Below are 26,022 nucleotides of genomic sequence, written 5' to 3' on the forward strand. Positions count from 1 at the left end.
CTGAGAAAGAAGTCAGAGAAACATCACCCTTTACAATAGCCACAAATAATATAAAATACCTTGTGATAACACTAACTAAACAAGTGAAGGACCTTTTTGATAACAACTTTTTTTTTTTTTTTTTTTTTTTTTGGCTTTTCGAGACAGGGTTTCTCTGTGTAGCTTTGCGCCTTTCCTGGAACTCACTTGGTAGTCCAGGCTGGCCTCGAACTCACAGAGATCCGCCTGGCTCTGCCTCCCGAGTGCTGGGATTAAAGGCGTGCGCCACCACCGCCCGGCGATAACAACTTTAAATCTCTAAAAAAAGAAATTGAAGAAGATATCAGAAAATGGAAGAATCTCCCATGCTCATGGATAGGTAGGATTAACACAGTAAAAATGGCAATCTTACCAAAAGCAATCTACAGATTCAAAATCCCCATCAAAATCCCAACACAATTCTTCACAGACTTGGAAAGAAAAATACTCAACTTCATATGGAAAAACAAAAGACCCAGGATAGCTAAAAGAATCCTGTATAATAAAGCAACCTCTGGAGGCATCACCATCCCTAACATCAAGCTCTACTATAGAGCTATAGTAATAAAAACAGGTTGGTACTGGTATAAAAACCGACATATGGACCAATGGAATCAAATTGAAGACCCTGACATTAATCCACGCACATATGAACACCTGATTTTTGACAAAGAAGCCAAAACTATACAATGGAAAAAGGAAAGCATCTTCAACAAATGGTGCTGGCATAACTGGATGTCGACATGTATTAGAATGCAAATAGATCCATATCTGTCACCATGCACAAAACTCAAGTCCAAGTGGATCAAAGACCTCAACATAAATCCAGTTACACTGAACTTGATAGAAGAGAAAGTAGGAAGTACTCTTGAACGCATTGGCACAGGAGATCACTTCCTAAATATAACACCAGCAGCACAGACACTGAGCACAACAATTAATAAATAGGATCTCTTGAAACTGAGAAGCTTTTGTAGGGCAAAAGACATGGTCAATAAGACAAAAAGAGCCTACAGAATGGGAAAAGACCTTCACCAATCCCACATCTGACAGAGGACTGATCTTCAAAGTATATAAAGAACTCAAGAAACTAGACATCAAAATACTGAACAATCCAATCAAAAAATGGGCTAAAGAGCTAAACAGAATTCTCAAAAGAAGAATCTCAAATGGCTGAAAGACATTTAAAGAAATGCTCAACATCCTTAGTCAAAGAAATGCAAATCAAAACGACTCTGAGATATCACCTTACACCTGTCAGAATGGCTAAGATCAAAAACACTAATGACAGTCAATGTTGGAGAGGATGCGGAGCAAGGGGAACACTCCTCCACTGTTGGTGGAAATGCAAACTTGTACAACCACTGTGGAAATCAGTATGGCGGTTTCTCAGAAAATTGGGAATCGATCTACCTCAAGATCCAGCCATACCACTCTTGGGCATATACCCAAGGAATGCTCAATCATACCACAAAGATACATACATGCTCAACTATGTTCACAGCAGCATTATTCATAATAGCCAGAACCTGGATGCCCGTCAACAGAAGAATGGATTAAGAAAATGTGTTTGACCCAGAAGGACAAACATGGTATGTACTCACTCATAAGTGGATTCTAGATATAAAGCAAAGAACAATCAGACTGCAACCTACAGACAGAACCAGGGAGGCTATATAGCAGGGGGGCCCTAGGATGACTCTGGCTTATAAGTTTTGGTTTTACTCAATTACTGGGCAAGCCTCAATGAAACATTTCACTATTAGGATAAGAATTTATACTGTATCAAGCTGATAATAGAAAAATAAAAATAAATAAAAAAATAAAATAAAATTTTGTTTTCTCCTTTTGAGACAGGTTCTCACTATGTTTCCCTGGCTGGCCTGGAACTCTCAGAGGCCCACCTGAAAAAGACCGCTGTACATTTCACAGGGAAACTTTGTCTCAAAACACCAAAAAAATAAACAAACAAACTTAGGAAGACAAAAAAGTTGCTGGGAATTTGATGAAAAATGTTTAAATTTTTGTTTATTTATTTATTTATTTGGATTTTTGGAGATAGGGTTCCTCTGTGTAACAGTCCTGGCTGTTCTGGAACTCACTTTGTAGACCAGGCTGGCCTCGAACTCACAGAGATTCACCTGTCTCTGCCTCTGCCTCCCAAGTGCTAGGATTAAAGGTGTGCGCCACCGCCGCCGCCCCCCCCCCCCCCCCCCCCCCCCCCCCCCGCCACTCCCCACCGCCACCACCACTCGGCTATGTTTAAGTTTTTTGAGACAGGTCTTTACTCAGACCAGCTCTGTAACTAAGGCTGGCCTCTAACTCCTGGTCCTCAAGCTTTGCCTTCCAGGTCGGGGACACAGGCATGCACCACCATGCCAGCCCTGCATCTGTGGAGGTGGGGTTTGGAGAGGTGGGCACACAGCACAGAATGTGTGTGGAGCTCAGAGAGAGTCAGTTCTCTTCTCCCACGACACAGGTCTTGGAGTGGAGCTCAGGTTGGGTGGTTTACCAACACCTTTATCATCTAGGCCATCTCACCTAAATTTTATTTTTCAAGACAAAGTCTTGCTATACAATCCAAGCTGGACTTGAACTTGATATGTAGCTGAAGTAAGCGTAGAAATCGGGCTCTTCCTCTCCACCTTCCAAATGCTGTGGTTTTAGATGTGTGCTGCTCTGAGCAGTTTGAACCAAATTCTAGAGAACTCTTACAGGAAGGAGCCAACAAGGAACCACAGTATATTGGAGACGAGAAAGGACTGCCCAGAGTTTGAGGCCTGCCTAGTCTACATAGCGAGACTGTTTCCGAAAAGAAACAACGACAAAACACACACTTTAAATCTCCATATGTGCAGAAATACTGAACTGATTCAAGTCTAAAATCAAATTGGAAACAAAATGCAAGTAAGAGGACCATGATACCTCACAACAGTGGCTGACACTTCAACGAAAGTCAGAAACACTTAATGCTCTGTCTAGAATTATTTGAGGTTTGTATTGTTTTGTTTAAAAAAAAAGTTTAGGCCCCAGAGAAGCTAGGTAACAAGGAGGACCCTAAGAGGGACACATGGATCACCCTGGGAAGGGGAAATAGATGAGATCTCCATGAGTAAACTGGGGGAAGGGGGAGTGTGGAGGGATGGGAACATAAGGAAGGGATCAGGATGGCCGAGTTGGGAGAAGGACAGAGAGGGAGAGCAATGAAAGAGAGATCTTGATGGAGCCATTATAGGGTTAGGGAGAAACCTGGTACCAGGGAAACTCCCAGGAATCCACAAGGATGACCCCAGCTAAGACTCCCAGCAATAGTGGAGAGGGTGCCTGAACTGATCTTTTCCTGTAATCAAATGGTGACTACCCTAATTGTCATCATAGACCTTTCATTCAGTAGCTGATGGAAGCAGATGCAGAGATCCACAGTCAAGCACTGGGCTGAACTCCAGAAGCCCAGTTGAAGAGTGGGAGGAGGGATTATATTAGCAAGGGGGCGTCAAGATCATGACTGGAAAACCCACAGAGACAGCTGACCTGAGCTTGTGGGAGTTCACGGACTTGGACCAACAGCTAGGGGGCCTGCATGGGACCAACCTAGGCCCTCCGCATGTGGGTGAAGTTGTGTAGCTTATTCTGTTTGTGAGGCCCCTAGCAGTGGGACCAGGACCTGTCCCTGATGCATGAGCTGGCTTTTTGGAACTTATTCCCTATGGTGGGATGCCTTGCTCAGCCTTGATGCAGGGGGGAGGAGCTTGGTCCTGCCTCAGCTTGATATACCATGCTTTGTTGACTCCCATAGGAGGCCTTACCCTTTCTGAATGGAGATGGAAGAGGAGTGGATGGGGAAGGGGTAGAAGGGAGGTAGGGGGAGGAAAGGGGGGGAGAGGAGGGAGGAGAAACTGTGGTTGGCATGTAAAATAAAGAAAAAAAGAAAAAAGATTAGGCCAGGAGCAGTGGCACACGCCTTTAATCCCAGCACTTGGGAGGCAGAGGCAGGCAGATCTCTGAGTTCAAGGCCAGCCTGGTCTGCAGAGCAAGTTCCAGGACAACCAGAGATACACAACAGAGAGAAACCCTGTCTCAAAAAAAAAAAAAAAAATTTATTGTATTTTTATATGTACAACTGTTCTGCCTGTATGTATGTACACCACATGCATGCCTGATGCTTGCAGAGGTTAGAAGAAGGTGCTGGATCCCCTGAGCTGCCCTCTGGGGGCTGAGAACCAAACCTGAGTTCTTACAGATGTGTTTATTTATTGTGTATTCAGTGTTCTGCCAGCATGTACGCCTGCACACCAGAAGAGGGCGCCAGATCTCATTACAGATGGTGGTGGGCCACCATGTTTGCTGGGAACTGAACTCAGCACCTCTGTAGCCAGTGCTCTTAACCTCTGAGCCACCTCTCCAGCCCATTCTTGTTTTTTGAGGCAGGTCCTCACTTTGTAGCTGAGAGCAGTCTTGAACCTATAGCAATCATCCTGTTTGAACCTGCAAGTACTGGGATTATAGACCAGCAGAGGTTTGAATTACTATTAGTGAATAATTGCACTAATAATAGCTTTTTTTTTGGGGGGGGGGTTTCAAGACAGGGTTTCTTTGTATATCCCTGGCTATCCTGGAACTCACTCTGTAGACCAGGCTGGCCTCAAACTCACAGAGATCCACCTGCCTCCACCTCCCAAATGCTGGTATTAAAAATGTGCTTCTCCTCACCCGGCAATAACTGTTAATAACTGTTATTTTTAAAAACTGTCTCTTATGCTCGATTCAATTCAGCAGCACATATATTAAAACTGAAACAATACAAAGAAAATTAGCATGCCCCTGTTCAAGGATGACATTAATTTTTTTTTTTTTTTTCCTGAGACAGGGTTTCTCTGTGTAGCTCTGTAGTCCAGGCTGGCCTCAAACTCACAGAGCTCCTCCTGCCTCTGCCTCCCGAGTGCTGGGATAAAGGGGTGCACCAAGCCTGCCTTGCTCTCGCTCCTGTGTTTTAAACATCACACTACCAGAGAGATGAACTTTTAGCAAACCCACTCTGTTCTTCAGATTCCTGCAACTGTATCGTATGTTACAGTTACTACTTTTCTACATTTTGGTCAAATAAATGTTTACATAAACAGCAAAAAAGTCTACTTCTGATTTAAGCAAAGGCCCACCAAACTGTTTTGGTTCTGGGAAAGGTTTGTTCGAGGGTGGGAGTACGCTCATTTGGGTGCATGTGATATGTTTACCTCTGTCCCTTACCTTTGGCAATCAAGGCACAGTGTAGTCATACAGGCAGGGCAATTCAAAACAGCATCGCTGTTTGGAACAGGCTGTTGTTTCTGATGTGGTCTCCGCAATCCAAAAGCATGATAACTAAAACAGAAAAATAAATTAGAGAAGGAAAAATACATTAATCAACCAAATCCTGGTTTCTAATGTCACTGTCCAGAAAATGGAATCAGTACTCAGAGAAATGACTAGCTACTTTATTATTATTATTTATATTTTTGATCTATTTTTCTTTAAGGATATGAATGTCTTATCTGCATGTAGCTAAGTGCACTACATGCATGCCTGGTGCCCTGGGAGGTCAGAAGAAGGTGTGGGGTCTCCAGGAACTGAGAGTCACCATGTGGGCGCTAGAAACCAAACTCAGGTCCTCTGTAAGAACAAGTGCTCTTAACCCATGAGCCATCTCTCCAGCACCAGAAATGGATAATTCTAGGGATCTGCTTTACAAGATCTATCTAAAACATCTTGGAGAGGCAGAAAGTTAAAAAAAAAAAAGTGCTCAAAAAAAATTAAATCAAATCAAATTTCAAGGTGGCAGAGCCTAACTCCTTAAGTCTGGACTGCACACAGTCATTTTCTTTCAAAGCAGACAGTGTGGTGGGATGTGGTGGTTCATGCCTGAAATCCCAGCACCAGAGACAGAAGCAGGGGGATCCAGAGTTCAAGGTCAGTATGAGCTAAAATGAGATGTGTCTCATAAAAACCAAACCTGACAACAAACCAAAACCCGTAGTATCAGTGTGATTCTGAGGAAATCTCAGGTGAATTCTAACAGGAAACTAACTCTTTCTCACATCTGGCCATGATTCAAGATACTTAAGAGACCAAAAACAAGGAAAATCTAAGAAACTATTTTTACATTTGTAGTCACAAACTTAAGCCAGGTGCTGGTGGCCTTTCACTCCAGCACTCTGGAGGCAGAGGCAGGCAGATCTCTGAGTTCAAGGCCAGCCTGGTCTACAGTGTGAGTTCCAGGACAAACAGAGCTATACAGAGAAACCCTGTCCCCTGTCTGAAAAACCGTAAATCGGCCAGGCAAGGTGTCCCACACCTGTATTCCTAGCATGAGCTAAGAGCCCAAAGCCCACATAAAGAGCAGGCACAGAGGCACGGGCCACAGTGCTCTCCGGGACAGCAGGATAGAGCCAGGCAGATACCTGGAACTCAGCCGGGCAGAGCTCTGGGTTCAGTAGAGACTGTTACAAAAACTGAAGATAGAGGAGCTGGTAAGATGGCTTACCAGGTAAAGGTGTTTGCCACTAACATGACAACCGGAGTTCAACCTGGAGAACTTACATGATGGAAAGAGAACTGACTCTCAGAAGCTGTCCTCTAACCTCCACAAGGATGCCTTGCCATGCATGCACATAGCAATACTAAATTTTAAATAAATAAATGTAAAGTAAAATAAATTTGGAAAGCTAAGGCAGGAAGAACAAAAGCTCCCAATGCCAGCCTGAGCTACACAGTAAATCCCAGGCCAAACCATGCTTCCTCAGAGATCCTGACCCCAAAACAAAATAAAGGAAGTTTCAGGAAGTAAACAGCAGGGGGCGCTGGAGGAAGCAGCACGGGCATAAATGCAAGCCAGGAAAAGGGCACAGGGAAAGAACTGGAGCTAAGGGTGTGTACAGAGATCCCACAGCAACATCAACCCTCCCGACCTGGAAAACAGCCATCCATCCCCATCTGGACTGAAGCACAGCCTCCTGGGCACCAGGTGTAGCTCAGCAGCGTAGTACCTGCCTAGCATGTACAACAGCATAAATTCAATCTCCAGCACCACACACACAAGCACACAAAAAGCTAAAACACAGAATTACCACGTGATCCTCCAACGCTCCTCCTAGATTTGTAACCAAAAACACAGAAGTAGGGACTCAAACAAACATCTGTACACCAGTGTTGCCAACACTACTCATGACAGTCAAAAGGTACTTAGAACATCCTTCGGTGGACATCTGGATAAAAAAAATCAAGATATACACATGCAATGGCACTGCTCAGCCATAAAAAGAGTACTGGGCTACAGTGCAGACGAGCCACCAAAGCATTTTGCTCTTGGGCGTGCAGTAATGCAAACTTTTAATCTCAGAACTCGGGACTAAAAAACAAAATAACAAAAAACATGTGGGAGGCAGAGGTAGACAATCTCTGTGTATTCAAGGCCAGCCTGGTCTACAGAGTGAGTTCCAAGACATCAAAAAATAAAATTAACTTAGAAGCTAAAATTTTGTTCTCAAAATAATTTAAAATTATAAAATAAGCCTGGTGGTACATACTCATAATCCTGGTATTTGGGAGGCCAGGGTAGCCCTGGGACTTCAAGGCCAGTCTGGGACAGACCCTGTCTCCACAAACAAAAAAAATAAAAAAATAAAAAAATAAAAGTTTTAACATGTCTATTAGGGAAAAGTTAGTTTGGAAAGACCAAAATACAAACCAACCAACCAACCACTGAAAAGTTAGTTTTATAATCAGGCCTACTGGTACAGGCCCATAATCCCTGCTTCTGATATAGCTGAGGCAGGAGGACTGCAAGTTCCAGGCCCACTGGGCTACAGAGTGACTTCAAGACCAGCCTGAACAACTTAATGAGACCTTGTTTTAAAAAGCAAAAAGCCAGGGCTGGAGAGACGGCTCAGTGGTTAAGAGCATTGGCCACTCTTCCAGAGGTCCTGAGTTCAATTCCCAGCCATCACATGATGGATGGCTCACAACCATCAATACTGGGATTTGATGCCCTCTTCTGGCATAAAGGCATACATGCAGGTAGAGCACTCATATACATAAAATAAATAAATAAAATTTTTAAAAAAAGGTTAAGGATAGAGATCCGTGATACAACACTTGCCCAGTATGCTCAAGAGCCTATGTTCAAACAATTCCTAGTACCATGGGGTGGTGGTAAGAGGGAAGGCCAGGCATAGTGGCACATACCTATAATCCCAGCACTTACAAGGCTGAGGCAGGATTGCTGTACAGAGCAACATACATAATGAGTACCAGGCCAGCCAGGGCTGCATAATAAGACCCTGTCTCACAAGAACAATTCTTAAATGAAGAGACTGACTATGACAGTTTAGATCCACCAATAACTCAACAATTAACTGCTGTGGTGACACAAACTTATAACTCCAGATGGCATCTGGAAGGTGGAGGCAGCAAGACCAGGAGTTTAAGGCCAGCTTCAACCACATACTAAGTTTTGAAGCAGCAGGGGCTACATGAGAATCTATTTTAAAAATAAAGAAAAATTCAGCCAGGTAGTGATGGAGCAGACCTTTAATCCCAGGCAGAGGCAGATGGATCTGAGTTCAAGGCCAGCCTGGCCCATAGTGTGAGTTCCAGGACAGTCAGGGCTAGACAGACAAACCCTGTCTTGCAAATAAATAAGTAGATAGATAAATAAATAAACAAACAAATGAATGAGTAAATAATCAATTACTTAACTAAAATCTGGTTATTTTCAAATAAACTATTCAAGTTTTCATCTTCAAATTGTTTTTGAAGTGTTTGTGTGAAAATAAATACAAATACAGTAAAATACGAAAGCAGGGAAAAAGCACTCTTTCTCTAAAGATTACAGATTTAAATTCTTACCCCCTTCTCTGTGCATCAACCCAGGCTTGGTCTCTGTTGTCTTTCTCAGGGTCATACAGCAGCTCATCATTTGTTGGGATCCTGCGCTGTTTCTTCTTCTTTTTCTTGGTCACGTGTGCTAATTTTTAAAAGGTTGAGACTATGAATCAGAATCATGTTTAAAGTTTACAATTCTTTAATATAAAATGACTCCTGATTCCCATACTATGTATTATTCTATTTACATTATCTTTTAAAAGGATGCCTAAAGCCTTCCTTTAGCCAGCAATCCCAACCCTTGGGAGGTCGAGGCAGGAGAATTGCCACACCTGGACTACACAGTGAGTCCCAGGCCACCCTGGCAACAAAAACAAAACCTTACCCCAAAAAACATTACATGAAATTAAATAAATACAGCTATTCTTCAAGTAAGAGTTTTGTCCAATTAAGACACTAAATTAAAGATAGAGGAGGCGTGGTAGGGCACGCCTGTAATCCCAGCACTCCTGAAGCAAAGGCAGGTGAATCTTTTGAGTTCAAGGCCAGCCTGGGCTGCATAGTGAATTCTAGGTTAGATGGGGCTACACTCTGAGACCATCTCTCAAATAAATACTAAAATCAGAACAAAAATATTTAAAACTGAAATGGTAATTCTTTTAAGGTTTATTGCTTTTTATTTTATGGATATAAGTGTTTTGCCTGAATGTATACAAATATACTCCATGAATGCCTAATGCTTGCTGAGGCCAAAAAGGGGCCCCAGGTCCTGTGGAACTGGAATTATGGACAGCTGTGAGGGGCAATGTGAGTGCTGGGAACTGAACCCAGGCCCTCTACAAGAACAGCGAGTGCTCTTAACTTCTGGACCATCTCTCTAGCCCAGCGTTTCTCAATCTGTGGGTTGCGACCACTGCTCTAGCCCCTTGCCTAACATTCTTGAGGACCCAAAGTACTTAAAACAAAAAAGCAGACTTCTAAAACTATGCTCTTAGGCAGGTGTGGTCCTTTAAACCCAGCACTGTGGGGTTGAGGGTAGTAGGGCAGAGGCAGCTGGGTCTCTGTGAGCTGGAGGCCAGCCTAATACATGTAACAAATAGGTGGAGGTCAACATAAAAACCTAAGAGCCGGATGGTGGTGACACACGCCCCTGAAAGGGATGTCTGAGTTCAAGATCAGCCTGGTCTACAGAACAAGTTCCAAGACAGCCACGGGCTACAGAAAAACCCTGTCTTGAAAATGGGGAGAAAAAAATATTTATATATATATGTGTGTGTGTGTGTGTGTGTGTGTGTGTGTGTGTGTGTGTGTGTGTATACACACACACACCCATACACATATTTATATATACACATGTATGTGTGCATGTATCTAAACATGTATGTATGGATACATAAATATAAAATTTAGTGATTAATTACAAAAACAATAAGTAATTATATATTGTGGAATATTTATTTTTAATTACAAATAAACAAAATTTTGTCTTGAAGCTTGGTGTAGCAAGGGTAACAATAACAACAGTAAACTACACTGCTACATTTTGCGACAGTGTGTATAAAAAGCCAACCTCAGTGCAAAGGTTTAGACTGCTTCTTTCTCACCAGATCAGAAATTCTCAGGGCAGTCTTTGCAAAAAGCACAGTCTACTTCTGTATTTAGACTTGATAACCAGTAAGCTGGAACACCCTGTTTCACAAAGATATGTTGTTGGAAATGGAAGAAGGTGTAACTCAGTCTCAGAGAAAAGAGGAAATGACTGCAGACACTCGATCCAGAATTCTGTAATGGCATCGTAGAGAAGTCAGTTCTCACTGCATGGCTGTTTATGTTCAGTGAATTCCTCTTGTGCTGTCTCACCTTTTTATTTATTTATTTATTTTTGCCAAAGCTGAAGTTTCATTTGGAATGATCAGATCTTTTCAGACAAATCTAGGCATGCTGCATTTGGTCCGTGCAGTGATAAATTTAATTCATTCAAGGTGGCAAAGATGTCCACCAAGTAAGCTATTTTCTGCAATTCATTTTCATCGCTGAAAAGTGCTTCCAACTATGGTCTTGCTTTCTGAGGGGGCTGGAGAGGTGGCCTAGCGGTTAAGAGCACCAGCTGCTCTTCCAGAGGTCCTGAGTTCAATTCCCAGCAACCACATGGTGGCTCACAACCATTTGTAACATGATCTGATGCCCTCCTTCTTCTGGTGTACATGAAGACAGAGCATTCATGTACATAAAATACATAAGAAAATAAGTCTAAAAAAAATTGAGTTCATCACAAAGCTCAAAAACACTTTTAAAACATTTCCTCCGGACAACCATCACACTTTAGTGTGAAATAGCATAGCTTTGTTCGGAGTATCCAACTCACTGCAGTTGTAAAAACAGTCGACTGTTTAAAGTGCTCTCATGGTGACAAACTGACAGAACTTATGACGTTTTCCATGACTTCTTGTAACCCTTGTGGCAGCATCCTCACTGCTAATATTTGCCCGTGAATCACACAGTGAGGCCCGATGACTGTGGTGCCTCACTGAGCACCACACTGAAGTCCAGATCGACACCCTAGCTCAGCAGGAGCACCGTCTGTGCCAACACCACAAACCCTTTTCCAAGAGATCTTCCGCTCTTTCAGAAATGAACCATGTCAAATACTTCACGTGCAGTGGTTGTGGATTCAAGAGCTTTGCAAAAAAGAAACTCATCTTTAACGTTGCCATCATTAATATACCTCCTGTAAAACAGTAACTATGAACAGTTTGCAGTGTCTGTGGATTCATCGAGCTGCACAGTAAATATGGAGTGGAGCAGATTTGATCTCCTGGATTCAATGATCAAGAATATCAGCAGACATGCCATCTATTCTTCTGCAGACAGTGTCCTTAGATAAGGAAACTGTATTAACTATGTAACAAGGTCATCTCCAATCATAACTTGGACACTGTCTTTGGCCACAGGCAACAGTAAATCCTCAGCAACGGTGTGAGATGTCATAGCTGTGGCGAGTCTGAGTGCCACCAAATATGAAGATTCAATGACTGCTCTATTTTGTTTGTGGTACTTGCCACCAGTGTCAATTTTGGCTTTCCTTTTTTGGGGGGTTTCTTTTGAGACAATTTCTCTGTGTAGCCATGGCTGTCCTGGAACTCACTCTGTAGCCCAGGCTGGCTTCGAACTCACAGAGATCCACCTGCCTCTACTTCCTAAGTGCTGGGATTAAAGGCGTGTGCCACCGCCGCCTGGCAAGTCTGGCTTTCCTGAGTCCATCGGCTTTGCTTCTAAATTAGTTGGTATCCTTGCTGGCAGAGCTCAGAGGCTCGCTATCAAAATGGCGTTTAGTGTGTTCAGCTTCATAGGCTTTGCTAATAGAATTTCACAACAAATAACAAATCATGATTTCTAAATTTCTGCTCTAATTATTGAGATAAAACCATACTGTAAAAAAATTTTCACTACAGTTTCTTAACATTTTTCTATACATAATCCATTGTCATAGGATGGTTTTCTAATGAAAACAATATATAACAATAGCTTTTATAAGACAAAAGATGATACATAGCCTATTTCAGTCAATGCAGTTCATTAAAATTTCCTATGACTGGCCAGTTATTCCCAGCACTTGGAAGGCAGAGGCAGGTGGATCTCTGTAAGGTTAAGCCCAGCCCAGTCTACAAAGTGAGTTTCAGGACAGCTCGAGATGTTATGCAGAGAAGTCCTGTCTCGAAAAACAAAAAAATTCCTATGATTTACCATTCTGTTTTTTGTTGTTTTGTGGTTTACATACCTGTTACTATCTACTATCAATAGGGGGCAGTATTCACATCAACCACGGCAGAATATAAAAGACCAATCAGCAGCCAGATAAAGTTCCCATGGTACAGATTTTTTTCTTGCCGTAGTTGATGATTTTATATTACCCAGTAATTACAATTCATCAAGTGTAGTTTTATTTCCAATACTGCTTCTTTCAACACATCAGCTGCGGTGGGTCTACACAAGTACATTACTGCACCCAACCTGTCACACACACCTTTATTTGTTTAGGGTGTATGTGAAGGGGTTGGTACTCACATGTGGGTGTATCTGCATGTGGGCAGACTACAGAGAGGTGGATAGAGGAGCAGTGTCTCAGTTCCTAAGAACACTGGAAATATGTGTTTTCTGATGCTCTTCGACGACCCCTGTGAAAGGGGTCATAACCCACATGGTGAGAACTGCTGTTGCAATGCACACATCTGCACCCCTGCCTTTCTTACTAACCAATTCTGCACCTCCATCAACAACATACAATTTCTTTCTTTTTTTTCTTTTGAGACCGGGTCTTACTGTGTAGCTCTGGCTGGCCTACCTCTGCCTCCCTGAGTGCTGGGACTAAAGATGTAGCCACCACACTTGGCTTAGTCTATTGTTTCTTAAAAATAAACTTTAGGGGTTGGGGATTTAGCTCAGTGGTAGAACGCTTGCCTAGCAAGCGCAAGGCCCTGGGTTCAGTCCTCAGCTCCGAGAAAAAAAAAAAAAATAAAATAAACTTTAAATAGAGGAGCTGGAAAGATGGCTCAGCAGTTAAGAGCACTGGCTGCTGTTCCAGAGGACCCAGGTTTGGCCAGGGGACCCAGGTTTGATTTCCAGCACCCACATGGTGGCTCACAAATATCTCTAACTCCAGTTCTGGGGAATCTAACACCCTCTCCAGGCCTCCAAAGGCACCAGGCATGCACATGGTGCACAGATATACATGCAGGCCAAATACCCATTAACATAAGATTAAAAAAATAAATAAAACTCAGATGAAAAATCTACTATCAAGTAACTGCTAAGGCAGATATTATTCATAGAATATACCTGCTAAACAAAAGGAACTCACCTGCTTTGTCTTCATCCTCAGAGTCGGAATCAAAATAAATGTCGTCATAGTACTTCGCTGTAACTCCTCCACCACTCACAACTCCTGAGGAAGTCCCTACCAAACCAGAAGTAAAGTTTACAAACTAAACCACATCTGATCCCAAAAAAGAACAAACGGCCTCCATATATATCTCCATCACTTCAAATAGTATTAATTTATTCACAATCTCATTTGTGTGTCAATATGTTTATACCAGTGACTCATGTGGTGTCTGTGTCCTATGCATAAATAGGGAATTACTCCTTGACGAGTTTTCCAAATTAGGAGAATATCATTCTTTCTCCCCAAAAATCCAATTAAAACTTAAATGCTGTATTTCAGGTTTTCAGCATATATATTCTATATATTTTTTAATTCACAATACAAATAGCCATGGAGAACAGGAAAGGGATGTCTTGCTTCAAGGGGCATCAGACAAGGCGATGGACCAAAAACAAACTTCCTCTCTCCAAATTGTCTTCACATGTGTGTGTCCCTGACTCTTCTTCTGCTTCAATTACATCTTTCAGTTCTTAAGTTATAACTTTTCAAGTTGGTAAAAACATGAAAACCAGTTCTGATCAGTCCTACTTTCACAAACCAATTTTTGGGTCAAGTAAATTATACATAAAGAGCTAAAAAGAAATATGTTTATTACTCACTACAAAGAGACAGGAATTTGCAGTGACATGCCATCAAATCTGCCATCAAACCCTAAATATGTTTTGCATGCTTGTGTGGTTTTCTTTGTGTTTTTTGTTTGTTTGTTTTTTTTTTTTTGAAACAGGGTTTCTCTGTGTAGCCCTGGCTGTTCTGGAACTCACTCTGTAGACCAGGCTGGCCTCAAACTCAGAGATCTGCCTGCCTCTGCCTCTTGAGTGCTGGGATTAAAGGCATGTGCCACTACGCCTGGCATGTGTTAAAAACTACAAAAGGAAATAATACAAGTACTTGCTACTAAATAGTATCTTTCCAATAACATATGACACATGTCAGTCATTAGCAAAAACTCTGGTAGAGATTGTCAAGCACATTCATTCCTTCATTTAGTAAGTACTGTATTAATCAGACCCATTCATGCAGATCTGCCACCAGCTACTCAGGAGGCAGAGGCAGAAGGATCACGAAGGCTACAGTGAGTTCAAGGCCAAACTGAGTAACTTGGCCAGACCCTGTCTCAAAATTTTAAGAGGCTGGGCTGTAACTTGGTGGTAGAACATTTGTCTAGTAAACACAAGACCCAGGTTTACCCCTATCACCACCCATCATTCATACACTTCACACGCACACATGTACGTACAAACACACAATGAATGATTCTTGAGCACCTACACAGAGAGACACAGAAGAACACAATCCATTACAGGCTGTCTGTGAGAACTGAGCCCAAAGCTTACCTGTCCCCATAGAGGATAACTTATCCTCCATTGTTTTGATGGTAGAGTTTAGTTCGGCTTCCATTTCCTTTTCAAATTCATCTTCACTAGATGACTCACTTTCTCCAGTAAGACATTCTCGGATGAGTTTTCGTTTTTGGTCAGGAGTTCCATGTAAAAGCACATCCACTTCATCTTCAGAACTAGCATACATTTAAAGCACAGGAAATATGAATATTAAAATATTTTTTAATTTATTTATTTACTTTATGTATATGAGAGCTTTATCTGCATTTATGCCAGAATAGGGCATCAGATACCACTATAGATGGTTGTGAGGCACCATGTGGTTGCTGGGAATTGAACCCAGGACCTCTCTGGAAGAGCAACCACTGAGCCATCTCTCCAACCCCGAATATTAAAAATATTAAAATCAGGGCTGGGATGTGGCATAGTGGTAGAGCACTCACATAGCATGTGCAAGGCCCTAGGTTTGAAGTGTAGCATCACAAAACAAAATAAAATCACTTAAAACTTCTATCATCTTACTGCTCAACAGCAAATATAAGTTTTACAAATTTACATCTGACATACCTATCACATTACATATAGCAATGATCATTAGTAGGCAATACATCAGCTAATCCTTCCAATTTTCAGGGGTTTTGTTCTAGTTTTTTTATTTGGTTGTTTGGTTGGGTTTTTGTTTGTTTGTTTGTTTGTTTTTGGTTTTTCGAGACAAGATTCCTATGTAGTCCTGCAACTCATCTGTAGACCAGGCTGGCCTCAAATTCAGAGATCCATCTGCCTCTACCTCCTGAGTGCTGGGATTAAAGGTGTGCACCACCACTGCCTGGCTTCTTCTTTTGTGTGTGTGTGTGTGTGTGTGTGTGTGTGTGTATGGGTATTCTGCTTGTATGTATATCTGTGCATCAACTGTGTTGCCTGGTGCCCACAGAGGCCAGAAAAGGGCACTGGATCCCCTAGAACTAGAGTTACAGTTATATGGTTGTAAGCTGCCATGTGAGTGCTGGGAATCAAACCCAGGTCCTCTAGAAGAGCAGCCAATACTCTTAACCATTGAGCCATCTTTCCATCCCTCTTTCTAACCTCTTGTATTATCACATTGCTTTCCAATACTTGTACCAAGTCATAAGTCTATCAACTAATAAAGCTTACTTCACAGAACTGAGTTTTATTTAGACAAAATATATATACAATTAATATACAGTTAATATATCAACATAAAATATAAAGCAATTAAATACTATAATTTAAAAGATACAGTGCTCCAGAAACTGTAAAAGGAGAAAACTATGCACAATGATGATTTTTTCCTGGTGCTGGTAACTGAACCCACGGCTTCCCGCACACTAGGCAGCTGCTCTACCACTGAGCTATAGCACTAGTCCCAAGAAACTTACGCTACCTTCCGAATTCTCCTAAACAACTTCTGTCAATTTATATTGCCTTCTGTGATTAGTTTCCTATCAACAGAATTATAATAGAATTAAATCAGAAATTAGGAGGAATAAAACAACAAAAATGAATTAAGTTGGGGCCAGCAAGATAGCTCATCGGCAGGTAAAGTACCTGCCACCAAGTCTGATGACCTGAATTCAATCCCTAGGACCCACATGCCCACATACACAAATTTAAGGGGAAAAATGTTATTTAAAATATTTAAATGAATTAAGTCAGACATGGTGGTGAGAACCTATAATCCCAGCACTTAGGAGGCCAGAGGGTGAAGAGTTCAGGAGCATCATCGGCTACACAATAGAGTCAAAGCCAGCCCTGGGCTACCTGAGACTCTGTCTCAAACAAGAACAAATTAAATATCTAAGACCTCTCTAATACAATATGAAGAACATACATGATAATAAGGATGAAGCTGTAACTGAGTCGGAAGAGTGCTTGCCTGGCAGGCACAAGGCTGGGTTTGTGCACCAACATCACACAAAACCTGTGATGGTGGATGATTGTAACCCCTGCACTTGAGAAATGGAAGCAGGAGGACCAGAAGTCACTAGTCTGGGATACATGAGAAGCTGTATCAATAATAATAGCAGATTCTTCATGAGCAGAATATTCCTGACTTCTGTTTTCTTTTGTTGTTGTTGTTGTTGTTGTTGTTGTTGTTGTTTGAGACAGGGTTTCTCTGTGTAACAGCCCTGGCTGTCCTGGAACTTGCTCTGTAGACCAGGTTAGCCTCAAACTCACAGAGATGCACCTGCCTCTGCCTCTCGAGTGCTAGGACTAAAGGGTATATCAACCACCACCGCCCGGCTTGACTTCTGTTTTCTTATTGAACAATGCTTTTCAAGGCTCCACCAGAGAATTAATCAGAAAAATGCAATCCACTCCAGTGAATTTTGCTGATGACTAAGGGTGGGTTGCTTGTCTGTTTGCCTGTTTGAGACAGGGTTTCACCATGCAGCCTGACTAGCCTGAACTTACAGAGCCTCCCAAGAGCCAGGATTAAAAGCAAGTGCCACCACGCCTGACAATGGCTAAGGTTTTAACCAGAATCTATTCCCAAGAAAATGCCTTAAATTGGCCAGCACGCTAGACTCCCCTATTACTCCCACAGTCACAACTATTTTCACTTAACTCTGCCTCCAGCAACATATGTCAAGGACACCCTGTCCTCAAAACTGTCTCCTGTCTCTCTCTCCTCCCTCTCATCCATCCTACCAGCAGAATGCACTCCTAAAGGATTCTCATCACATCATCACCCAACTCAGGAGCCAGTTCTCTGAGCACAGCATTCAAAATGCCTTCCACAAGGAAGCTCCAACGTATCTTTCCCACCTTACTGCTCACTACTAATTACCCTCTATGTCCCTATCCAAAAAGGCCAGTACTGCTCAGGCAAGAAGACTGTTCCTATACTCTAGTCTGACCAAAATATAAAGCACATATTATTTGCCAGGTGGTAGTGGCACACAACTTTAATCCCAGCACAGGGGAGGCAGAGGCAGGCAGATCTCTGAGTTCGAGGCCAGCCTGGTCTACAGAGCAAGTTCCAGGACAGCCAGAGCTACACAGAGAATCCCTGTCTCGAAAAACAAAAACCAAAAACAGCAGCAAGAGGGGAGCTAGATACAATGGTGCACACCTGTAATCCCAACACTCAGGAGGCAGGAGGAAAAAAAGAGCTAATGTGGTGACGCACACCTATAAGGCAGAAGTCTGAGGCCAGCCTGAGACACATGAGTACCAAGAGCAGAGAGGAAGGAGAACAGCATTCTTGCAGGCAGTAAACGGGATCCTTGTACTACCGTGTTCTGTATCTTCACTGTTTTCAGTGTTCACGTCGCGTCTGTTGTTATGTGTGCAAGTGCATTTGCAAGGCAGAAGACAACTTGGAGAAACTGGTTCTTGCCTTTTGCCTTGTGAAGGAAGGGTCTTTCTTGTTTCTGGCAGTATACGACAGGGTAGCTATCCTCAAGCCTCTGATGGCATCCGTCTCCCCTTGTCTCCACCTCCTATCTCACCACACAAGTGCTGGGATTAAAGACAGAGTACTAACACACCCAGCTTCTTACACAAGTTCAGGGGCTAGAACTCAGGTCCTCAGGCTCACACAAATTAAATCGTCTTCCCAGCGGGCATGCCTTAATTTTCTGCAGTGGTTCTCAACCCACGTCCTCGACCCCCTTGTGAGTCACATAGCAGATACCCTGCATATACATATTTACATTATGCTTTATAACAGCAAAATTATAAAGTAGCAACTGTAGCAAGAAGAATTAGTAGAATCATTGTATCTACATTAGAATGAAACAGTTGTTTTTCATTGTATCAAAGGTAAACTTCAAAAGGAGTAGTTGTTTTCTCGAAGTACTTTGACCTTGAAGAAATCATTGTGGAAAACAGTGAGCCTTTGCTGCTATCTATGGAGTTGTCTTTCTGAAGGAGCTTTAGAGCCTTTGCATGACTTTGGTCACAAGATGGTCCGGGCACACCTAGATACCCTGGATTATTGGGTACTGCAAACAGTACATAGTAAGGACTAAAGGGGCATAGGTGTGATGTTTTCTTCAGAAGGACATATGACTTTAGATCAGGGGCTTTGGGATGGGGAACTTGTTTTACTCAAAGAAAAAAACCAACTTCTGTGTAACAATCAATAAATACATCTTTGTACAGTTATTCAGGGTTCAGTTCATAGAAACTGTTCCTCCCTGCTGCCAGAAAGCCTAAAATTCGTCTTGGAGTGACCTTCTTTCTTTGACCAACCCACACAACACAGAGCACCCAGACAAGCAACGAAATAATTTTATGGTTGAGGATCACCACAACATAAAGAGCCATATTAAAGCAACGAAATAATTTTATGGTTGAGGATCACCACAACATGAAGAGCCATATTAAAGGGTCCCAGCATTAGGAAGGTTGAGAACCACTGTTCTAGAATCTAGGTTAATAGAGGGGTAAAGAAGCCAGGTGTGTGTGTGCGAGCCTTTAACACCAGCACTTAGAAGCAAAGGCAGGTGGATCTCTGAATCCAAGGCCAACCTGGTCTACAGAGTGAGTTCCAAGCCAGGCAGAGCTACACAATGAGACTGTGTCTCAAAACTAAAATTGAAATAAAAAATATATATATATAGATAAAAATATCCTGGTTTAATACTCAGCAAGGTTTTAAGAAAAGGGGGGGAAAGATATAGATGTGTGTAAGTAAAAACACTCCAAGTTCCCCTCAAGTAGGATAAATACTCCCTTTCCAAAAGTACCACAGAACTTCATCTATGCCTATCAGAGGTCATCTACGATGGCCTTCGAAGATACGCACTTCATTCCCCGTTATAAGATAAGCCCATGGAAGACAAGAATTTTGTATGTATCTCTATCATAACCCAAAAAAACTCCCCGTTCAGTATTCCGTTATTTCTATTTGACAGTCTTCCAGATGAGTACCTCATGCTAAGGCCCGTGGCCCTCACCAGTTCCACACTCGTATTTTCCATTTACAGATGCGAAGCCGAGAACCGACTTGCCTTCAGTCCCAGTGCTAGTAAAACGGTAAGAAGCAGGGCTCCATCTGAGGATTTACGCTCGGGGCCCGCGTGATTCCGGGACACCCCTCTTCCCGCACTGCTGTCCGTCCTGGCTCCCCAGAGACTGAGCAGCCTCACCAGGCACCCCGAGGCTCCTACAAGCGAAGCGGGCGACGCGGCGCCCAGGCTCGGCAGGCGCGTCGAGCACAACGGCCTCGGCCAAGGCCGGGCGGACACCGCGGGGCGGCGGCCCACCTGCTCAGAGCCGGCTCCTCGTCGCTCGGCTCTTCCACCGCGTAGGGGTCGTAGTCATCCTGGAGCCGGTTCATGGCGGCCTAAGGGAGCCTACGGGGACCACGGACGGCCCCGGCGTCTGTGTACTCCGCGGGTTCCTTCCCTAAAGCGTCCGGAGACTCGACTTCCGCTCGTAACCCGAGTCCTTCCGGTGCGCCTGCGCAGGCCTTCCCAAGCTGCGAAGCGGGGACGGGATCACCTCGGTACTTTGCGTTTTCTTTTCCGCTGAAAACAGCAGTTGTCTTTTTATGGATTTTTGTTGTTGTTGTTGTTGTTGCTTTAGTTTTCGAGGCGGTCGCACTGGTCTCACTGACCTGAAACTCGCCGTGTAGCCCAGGCTGACTTCGCTCCGCCCACCTTGACCTGCGGAGCGCTGAGATTACAGTTGTGTGCCACCACCCACTCTGATTTCTTCCTTCCAAGTTATTATCTTGGCCTTTCTCCCCAGGTTTTTATTAGTCTTAGTGACTGTGTGCAAATAAATGATAGAACTCAGAAAAATACCATGGAAAAAAAGATTTTCTATAAGTACTTAAACATTACAAGGTTGAATCTCCTAGAGCTGAATCTTGTGAGGATGAGTTCCATCCGCTGGCGGAAACGACGAGCTAGAAGGGTTTTTTTTTTTGCCCAAAGCCTGTGAGCCCCTGGGCAGCCCCGGACCTCGAAGATACGTTTTCACCTCCCTTTTGGTTTCCAGACTTGACCGTCAATCAACAACAAGCCCCGACCCTCTGGCCTCCAGCCTTAGCGGGCGGAGTCTTACTTTAGTGTCCCACACACGCGTTCCCGCAACGTCACCACAGAGGCGTAGTGCATGTAAATGACATGCACGCAGAGGATGCCGGTTCACCGCACGTAGACTTCCCACGCCGTAGATGGATAAGATTCACATGAGGTCTAGGGTGTTTTAAGAGTGCACCGTTAGATCAAGGGAATGGGAGGGAAAGAAGGCATAGTAAAGAAAAGACCGTAAGTGTTGCGTATGTCTGTAATGATGGAGAGCCTGGGCCCGGCCCAAAGAACTCATACTTACCTGGCAGGGGAGATACCATGATCACGAAGGTGGTTTTCCCAGGGTGAGGCTTATCCATTGCACTCCGGATGTGCTGACCCCTGCGATTTCCCCAAATGCGGGAAACTCGACTGCATAATTTGTGGTAGTGGGGGACTGCGTTCGCGCTCTCCCCTGATTTTGAAAGTTTAAAAACAGAATATTTTGACTTATGATGACAGTGGTTCTTGCACACTAATAGAACTACCACAACCTAACTATTAAGAGTTTTTTTTTGTTTTTTTTGTTTTTTTTTTTTGTTTTTCGAGACAGGGTTTCTCTGTGAAGAGTTTTGTTAGTTATTCAATGGTCGTTAAAATATTAAAATGTTTGGTAGTATACTGCCCTTAAATGATGCGAAACTGAAAGGTACCATGTTCTTACGATATTTGGGTTGTAGACCCACACTATTTTAAGAAACCACATCTTTAATAATGTCTACCGTTGGATCCTGAGGTCGTTTTGTTTGTGGTGGAGATTCAGCCCTGAGGGTGGTACCGCCCCTGAGTGGTCGTGGGTGCAGGAGATGGAACAACATTCCTTCTCCATGTCGTCTGCTTCAGTTTTTGCCCCCCGGGTTTCTTTTGCCTTGATTCTTGCCCTTTCTTCAGTGATACACGGTGATGTGAACTGACCAAGTTGCTTTTGGTCATGGGGTTTTATCACAGCAACAGAAACCCTAAGATAGGCATCATTTGTTGTGACCCAGTGAATTTCATTAAGCTTGTCTGTATGCGTGTGGAAATATGTCACTAGGAGGAAAAGTCTCCCTAGGAGTGCTGGGGTTACAGATGTGCACTAGGAGTGCTGTTGTGCTAAACGATCATGCTGTCAAACTGCCTTCTAAATATGTATATTTATACCCAGATTTGTGTTGTTCTCAACTGTCTGGTCAGAGAAACGTTTCTCTGCTGCACGTTGATGTAGTGGTGAAAGACCCTAGCCCTTCAGGCTTACACCCCCAAGCCTCAGAAAGAGAGAAACTTCAAGCACCAGGAAATGAGAAACTAAAAATCTAGTTCCCAGGGCAACCTGACTCAGCCACTACTCAATCACCCCTGTAACAACATAGCATGTAAAAAGATTTCTGTTAAGAGATGTGCTCAACTGTGACTGGGATAGTTGCAGGTGTTCCAGGAAGGACCACCGTGACCTGTACTCCACTCCCACCCTGATACCCCCCTTGAGGTTTATGTAACTGTACCCCCTCTGTGATCACCCTGTGATCAGACCATGTTCTTGTAAAACGAAATTGTATGGGAATTGTAATCTTATGACTTTTGTGGGTTTTTCCTTTAAAAGCCCTTATGGGGCTGCAGTAAGATTCGACTCTTGCTCTTTGGAGCCGAGTTTGCCCATCTGTACAGATGTTTCTTTAATAAAATCCTCATGCTGTTGCATCAACTGGACTGGAGTCTGGGTTCTTGGGGCACCCACTTGTGACCCTAAACTTTGGGATCCAACAGTGGTTACTGCAGAGATCCACAACCAGTCAAAATTCTGAGAATAAGTAACTGTGAGTGCTCAACTGCTGATGAGTGGTCTACACCAACCTCCCCCACCCAAGCTTCAGGGAACTCAGAAGAGGGCCAGAACAATGTAAGAACTGACAGTGTGGGAGGAGAGCTGTGAAATGTTGTCTTTCCAACATGATGCACCCGTTGTGCACATCACCTCACAGAAGCTGTGTTTACAGGCACTCACAAAATCTGCACAAGGGGCTGAAGAGGTAGCTCAGTGATGAAGAGCACTCACTACTCTTGCAGAGGGTCAGCGTTTCCAGCGCTGAGTCCGGGCAGCTCATCTGTTGTAATGCCAGTTCCAGAAGTAGAGTCCTGACTCTGCAGGACAAGCTGGCTATAGACTTATAGACTAGCTGAATCAGCCAGCCCCGGTTCACAGCAAGAGACACTGCCTCAGTTTTTAAGAGAGAGAGAGAGAGAGAGAGAGAGAGAGAGAGAGAGAGAGAGAGAGAGAGAGAGAGAGAGAGAGAGAGAGAAAGAGAGAGAAGAGAGAGAGATCAAGGAAGATATTCTATTGCAAACTCTAACTTCTGCCCACATTGCACATACATGTGCAAGTGCACACGTGTCCCCACACTTTTGAACATGGTGCACACCACAAACATGTCCATGCATAATTTTTTTCCTTTTTTTTTTTGTTTGTTTGTTTTTGTTTTTGTTTTTTTTTTTTTCCGAGTCAGGGTTTCTCTGTGTAGTTTTGGTACCTGTTCTGGATCTCACTCTGTAGACCAGGCTGGTCTCGAACTCACAGAGAGCCGCCTGCCTCTGTCTCCTGAGTGCTGGGTTAAAGGCGTGTGCCACCACCATCCGGCTTTTTTTTTCCCCCTATGCACAATGAGGTACATCTTTAACCCAGCATTCAGGAGGCAAAAACAAGGCAGATTTCTGTAAGTTTGAGACCAGCCTGGTCTATATAATGAGTTCCAGGCTACCCAGGGCTACGTGGTGAGAGCCAGTCTCAACAAAATAATAGACATTTTTAAATGTTCCCATGGGGAGGAAAGCACCCGCTGTCGCAGGAGCCAGCTCACACCTGCCCTGTGAATTCTGGGAATGGAACTCAATCAGCTTCAGTGGCAAGGGCCCTCACCTGCTGAGTCATATTTTTCTTTACTTTTTTTTTCTTTTTTTTTTTTCCTCCCTCCTGGAACTCACTATGTAGACCAGGCTAGCCTTGAACTCGCAGAGATCTGCCTATCTCTGTGTCTCAAGTGCTGGGGATTAAATGCCCAGCCCTAAGAACTTTCTAATTTTTTCCCTTTTTTTATTTTTATTTTATGTTCATTGGTGTTTTGCCTGCACGTATATCTGCACGGGTGTGTGTCACAAGCCCTGGAACTGGAGTTATGGAGAGGTGTGAATTGCAATGTGGATGCTGGGACATGCACCTGGATCCTCTGGAAGAGTAGTCAGTGCTCTTAACTGCTGAAGCATCTCTCCAGTCTCAATTTTTAAATTTTCAGAAAGTCATTTTTATATATATGCATGTGTGTGTGTGTCACATGTGTATGGGTACCTGCAGAGACCAGAGGAGGTTATTGGATCATATCTTAGGGGCTATAGTTATAGGCAATTGTGAAACATCTAAATTGGGTGCTGGGAACCAAAGTTAGGTCCTCTATAAGAGCAGCAAGTGCTTTTAAACGATGAGTGAGCTATTTCTCCAGTCCCCAAAATAAAATTAAAAAAAAAAATTAAAGCTTGCTGGGCAGTACTGGCCTATAATTTCAGCACTCCAGAGGCAGAGGCAGGTAGATTTCTGAATTTGAGACCAGCTTGGTCTATAGAGTGTGTTCCAGGACAGCCAGAGATAAACAGAGAAACCATGTATATAAATAAAGAAATAAAAATGTAAAGCTTTAGCTGACTAGGGGTGATGGTGTGTACCTTTGATACCAGCACTTAAGAGCAGAAGCAGGCAGACTGACTCTGTACTACTCTAAGGAAAAACTTCCCATCCGGTTTAATGACTTACACCTACAAAGGTATGTGTCACCACATCATGCTAAACCCTGTCATTTTTTTTTTAAGAGACAAATGTGTCTAATTTGGTTTATGGTTCCCAGGAGTCCATAATAATCCATAGAGAGAGCAAACTGCTAGTGGGCAAAGATATAAGCTCCTGAATCTCACACCCCCCCACACCCACACCCACACCCTCCACCCCCCATGATATACTTGTTCCAGCAAGGCTCCAGTCCCAAAAGCTCCATAGCCTCCCCAAACAGTGTGGCCAACTGGGGAACAAGTGTTCAAATATGTGAGCCTATGAGGAGCATTTGTCACTGTCAAGTCCCCAGCATGGTGGGGGGAGGATGGGAGGGGAGGAAGAGCGGTGGGAATTCTAAAGGAAAGTTCCATTCAGATTCCGACTCTGGTCTCCTATGAAAAGGGAGATTGAAATAAAAATTCGGTCTCCATTGGTCGATATTTAAATTTGCATGTTACATCTGATGTCTAGGTGATGAACTGAGATCTCTGAAGATGTTCATCTTGGCAGTTGAAATAAGAACAAGGTCAGAAAAGGGACACAAGACTCAGTTGGTTCTTTTGTGAACAGCGCATATGTGTGGAACACCTAGTCAGCAAATGACTAGGAGATGAGACACCATTATAGAATTTAGGCCCTCAGTCCCTAACCATAAACCATGGACACATAAACCATGCCTGAAAACTGAGGCATGCCACTTGTAATAGTAATTGGCAATAGCAATTAGTTTAAGAGGTGATTGGGTGCCCAGGCCTTCACTGGTTTTAACACTAAGACAGAAAATAGTTCTGATCAACCAGACTGGTAATTAAGAGCACAATGGACCTAAATAAATAAACTCAACATAAATCTTTTCCTCCACTGGATGCTTCTACATCCTTATCTTTTAACAATGTTCTTAGAATTTATCACCCTGGACCACATATACATTGGGCCTATTATTTCTTCAACATTTAGTTATTCTTTGTCTAAAAACAGCTTATTTTGGTCATTTCTTTGGACCTCACTCTTTTGGGAATATCCTTG

The 26,022-nt window shown here is 43.2% G+C and overlaps 1 protein-coding gene and 2 non-coding genes across 6 annotated transcripts in view; 2 read left to right on the plus strand and 1 right to left on the minus strand.

Annotated features, from left to right (window-relative positions):
- The window catches only part of Eapp (E2F associated phosphoprotein), a 37,109-nt gene extending 16,529 nt beyond the window's left edge, over positions 1–20,580 (minus strand). Inside the window, exons 1-6 of one of the 4 annotated variants that reach the window (XR_008218313.1) lie at positions 20,391–20,580; positions 15,151–15,332; positions 13,733–13,828; positions 8,899–9,016; positions 5,263–5,376; positions 187–297 (exon numbers count right to left, since the gene is read on the minus strand). Coding sequence is in view for 3 of the 4 variants with exons in the window: in XM_052738522.1 (XP_052594482.1) it covers positions 5,263–5,376; positions 8,899–9,016; positions 13,733–13,828; positions 15,151–15,332; positions 20,391–20,464 (584 nt within the window). In the remaining variant the exon portion in view is untranslated. The other 3 variants (XM_052738522.1, XM_052738521.1, XM_052738523.1) reach the window with 3 other exon arrangements.
- On the plus strand, positions 4,774–4,875 carry LOC128111294 (U6 spliceosomal RNA). The gene has a single exon (XR_008218560.1). It is a non-coding gene; the product is annotated as a U6 spliceosomal RNA (small nuclear RNA).
- An 877-nt stretch (positions 20,581–21,457) lies between the features above and the next one.
- On the plus strand, positions 21,458–21,621 carry LOC128111299 (U1 spliceosomal RNA). The gene has a single exon (XR_008218564.1). It is a non-coding gene; the product is annotated as a U1 spliceosomal RNA (small nuclear RNA).
- Positions 21,622–26,022: the final 4,401 nt, after the last annotated feature.

The sequence above is a fragment of the Peromyscus californicus genome, unplaced genomic scaffold (assembly GCF_007827085.1).
Source record: "Peromyscus californicus insignis strain IS unplaced genomic scaffold, ASM782708v3 Scaffold_15__1_contigs__length_86483966, whole genome shotgun sequence".
Classification (NCBI taxonomy): Eukaryota; Metazoa; Chordata; class Mammalia; order Rodentia; family Cricetidae; genus Peromyscus; species Peromyscus californicus.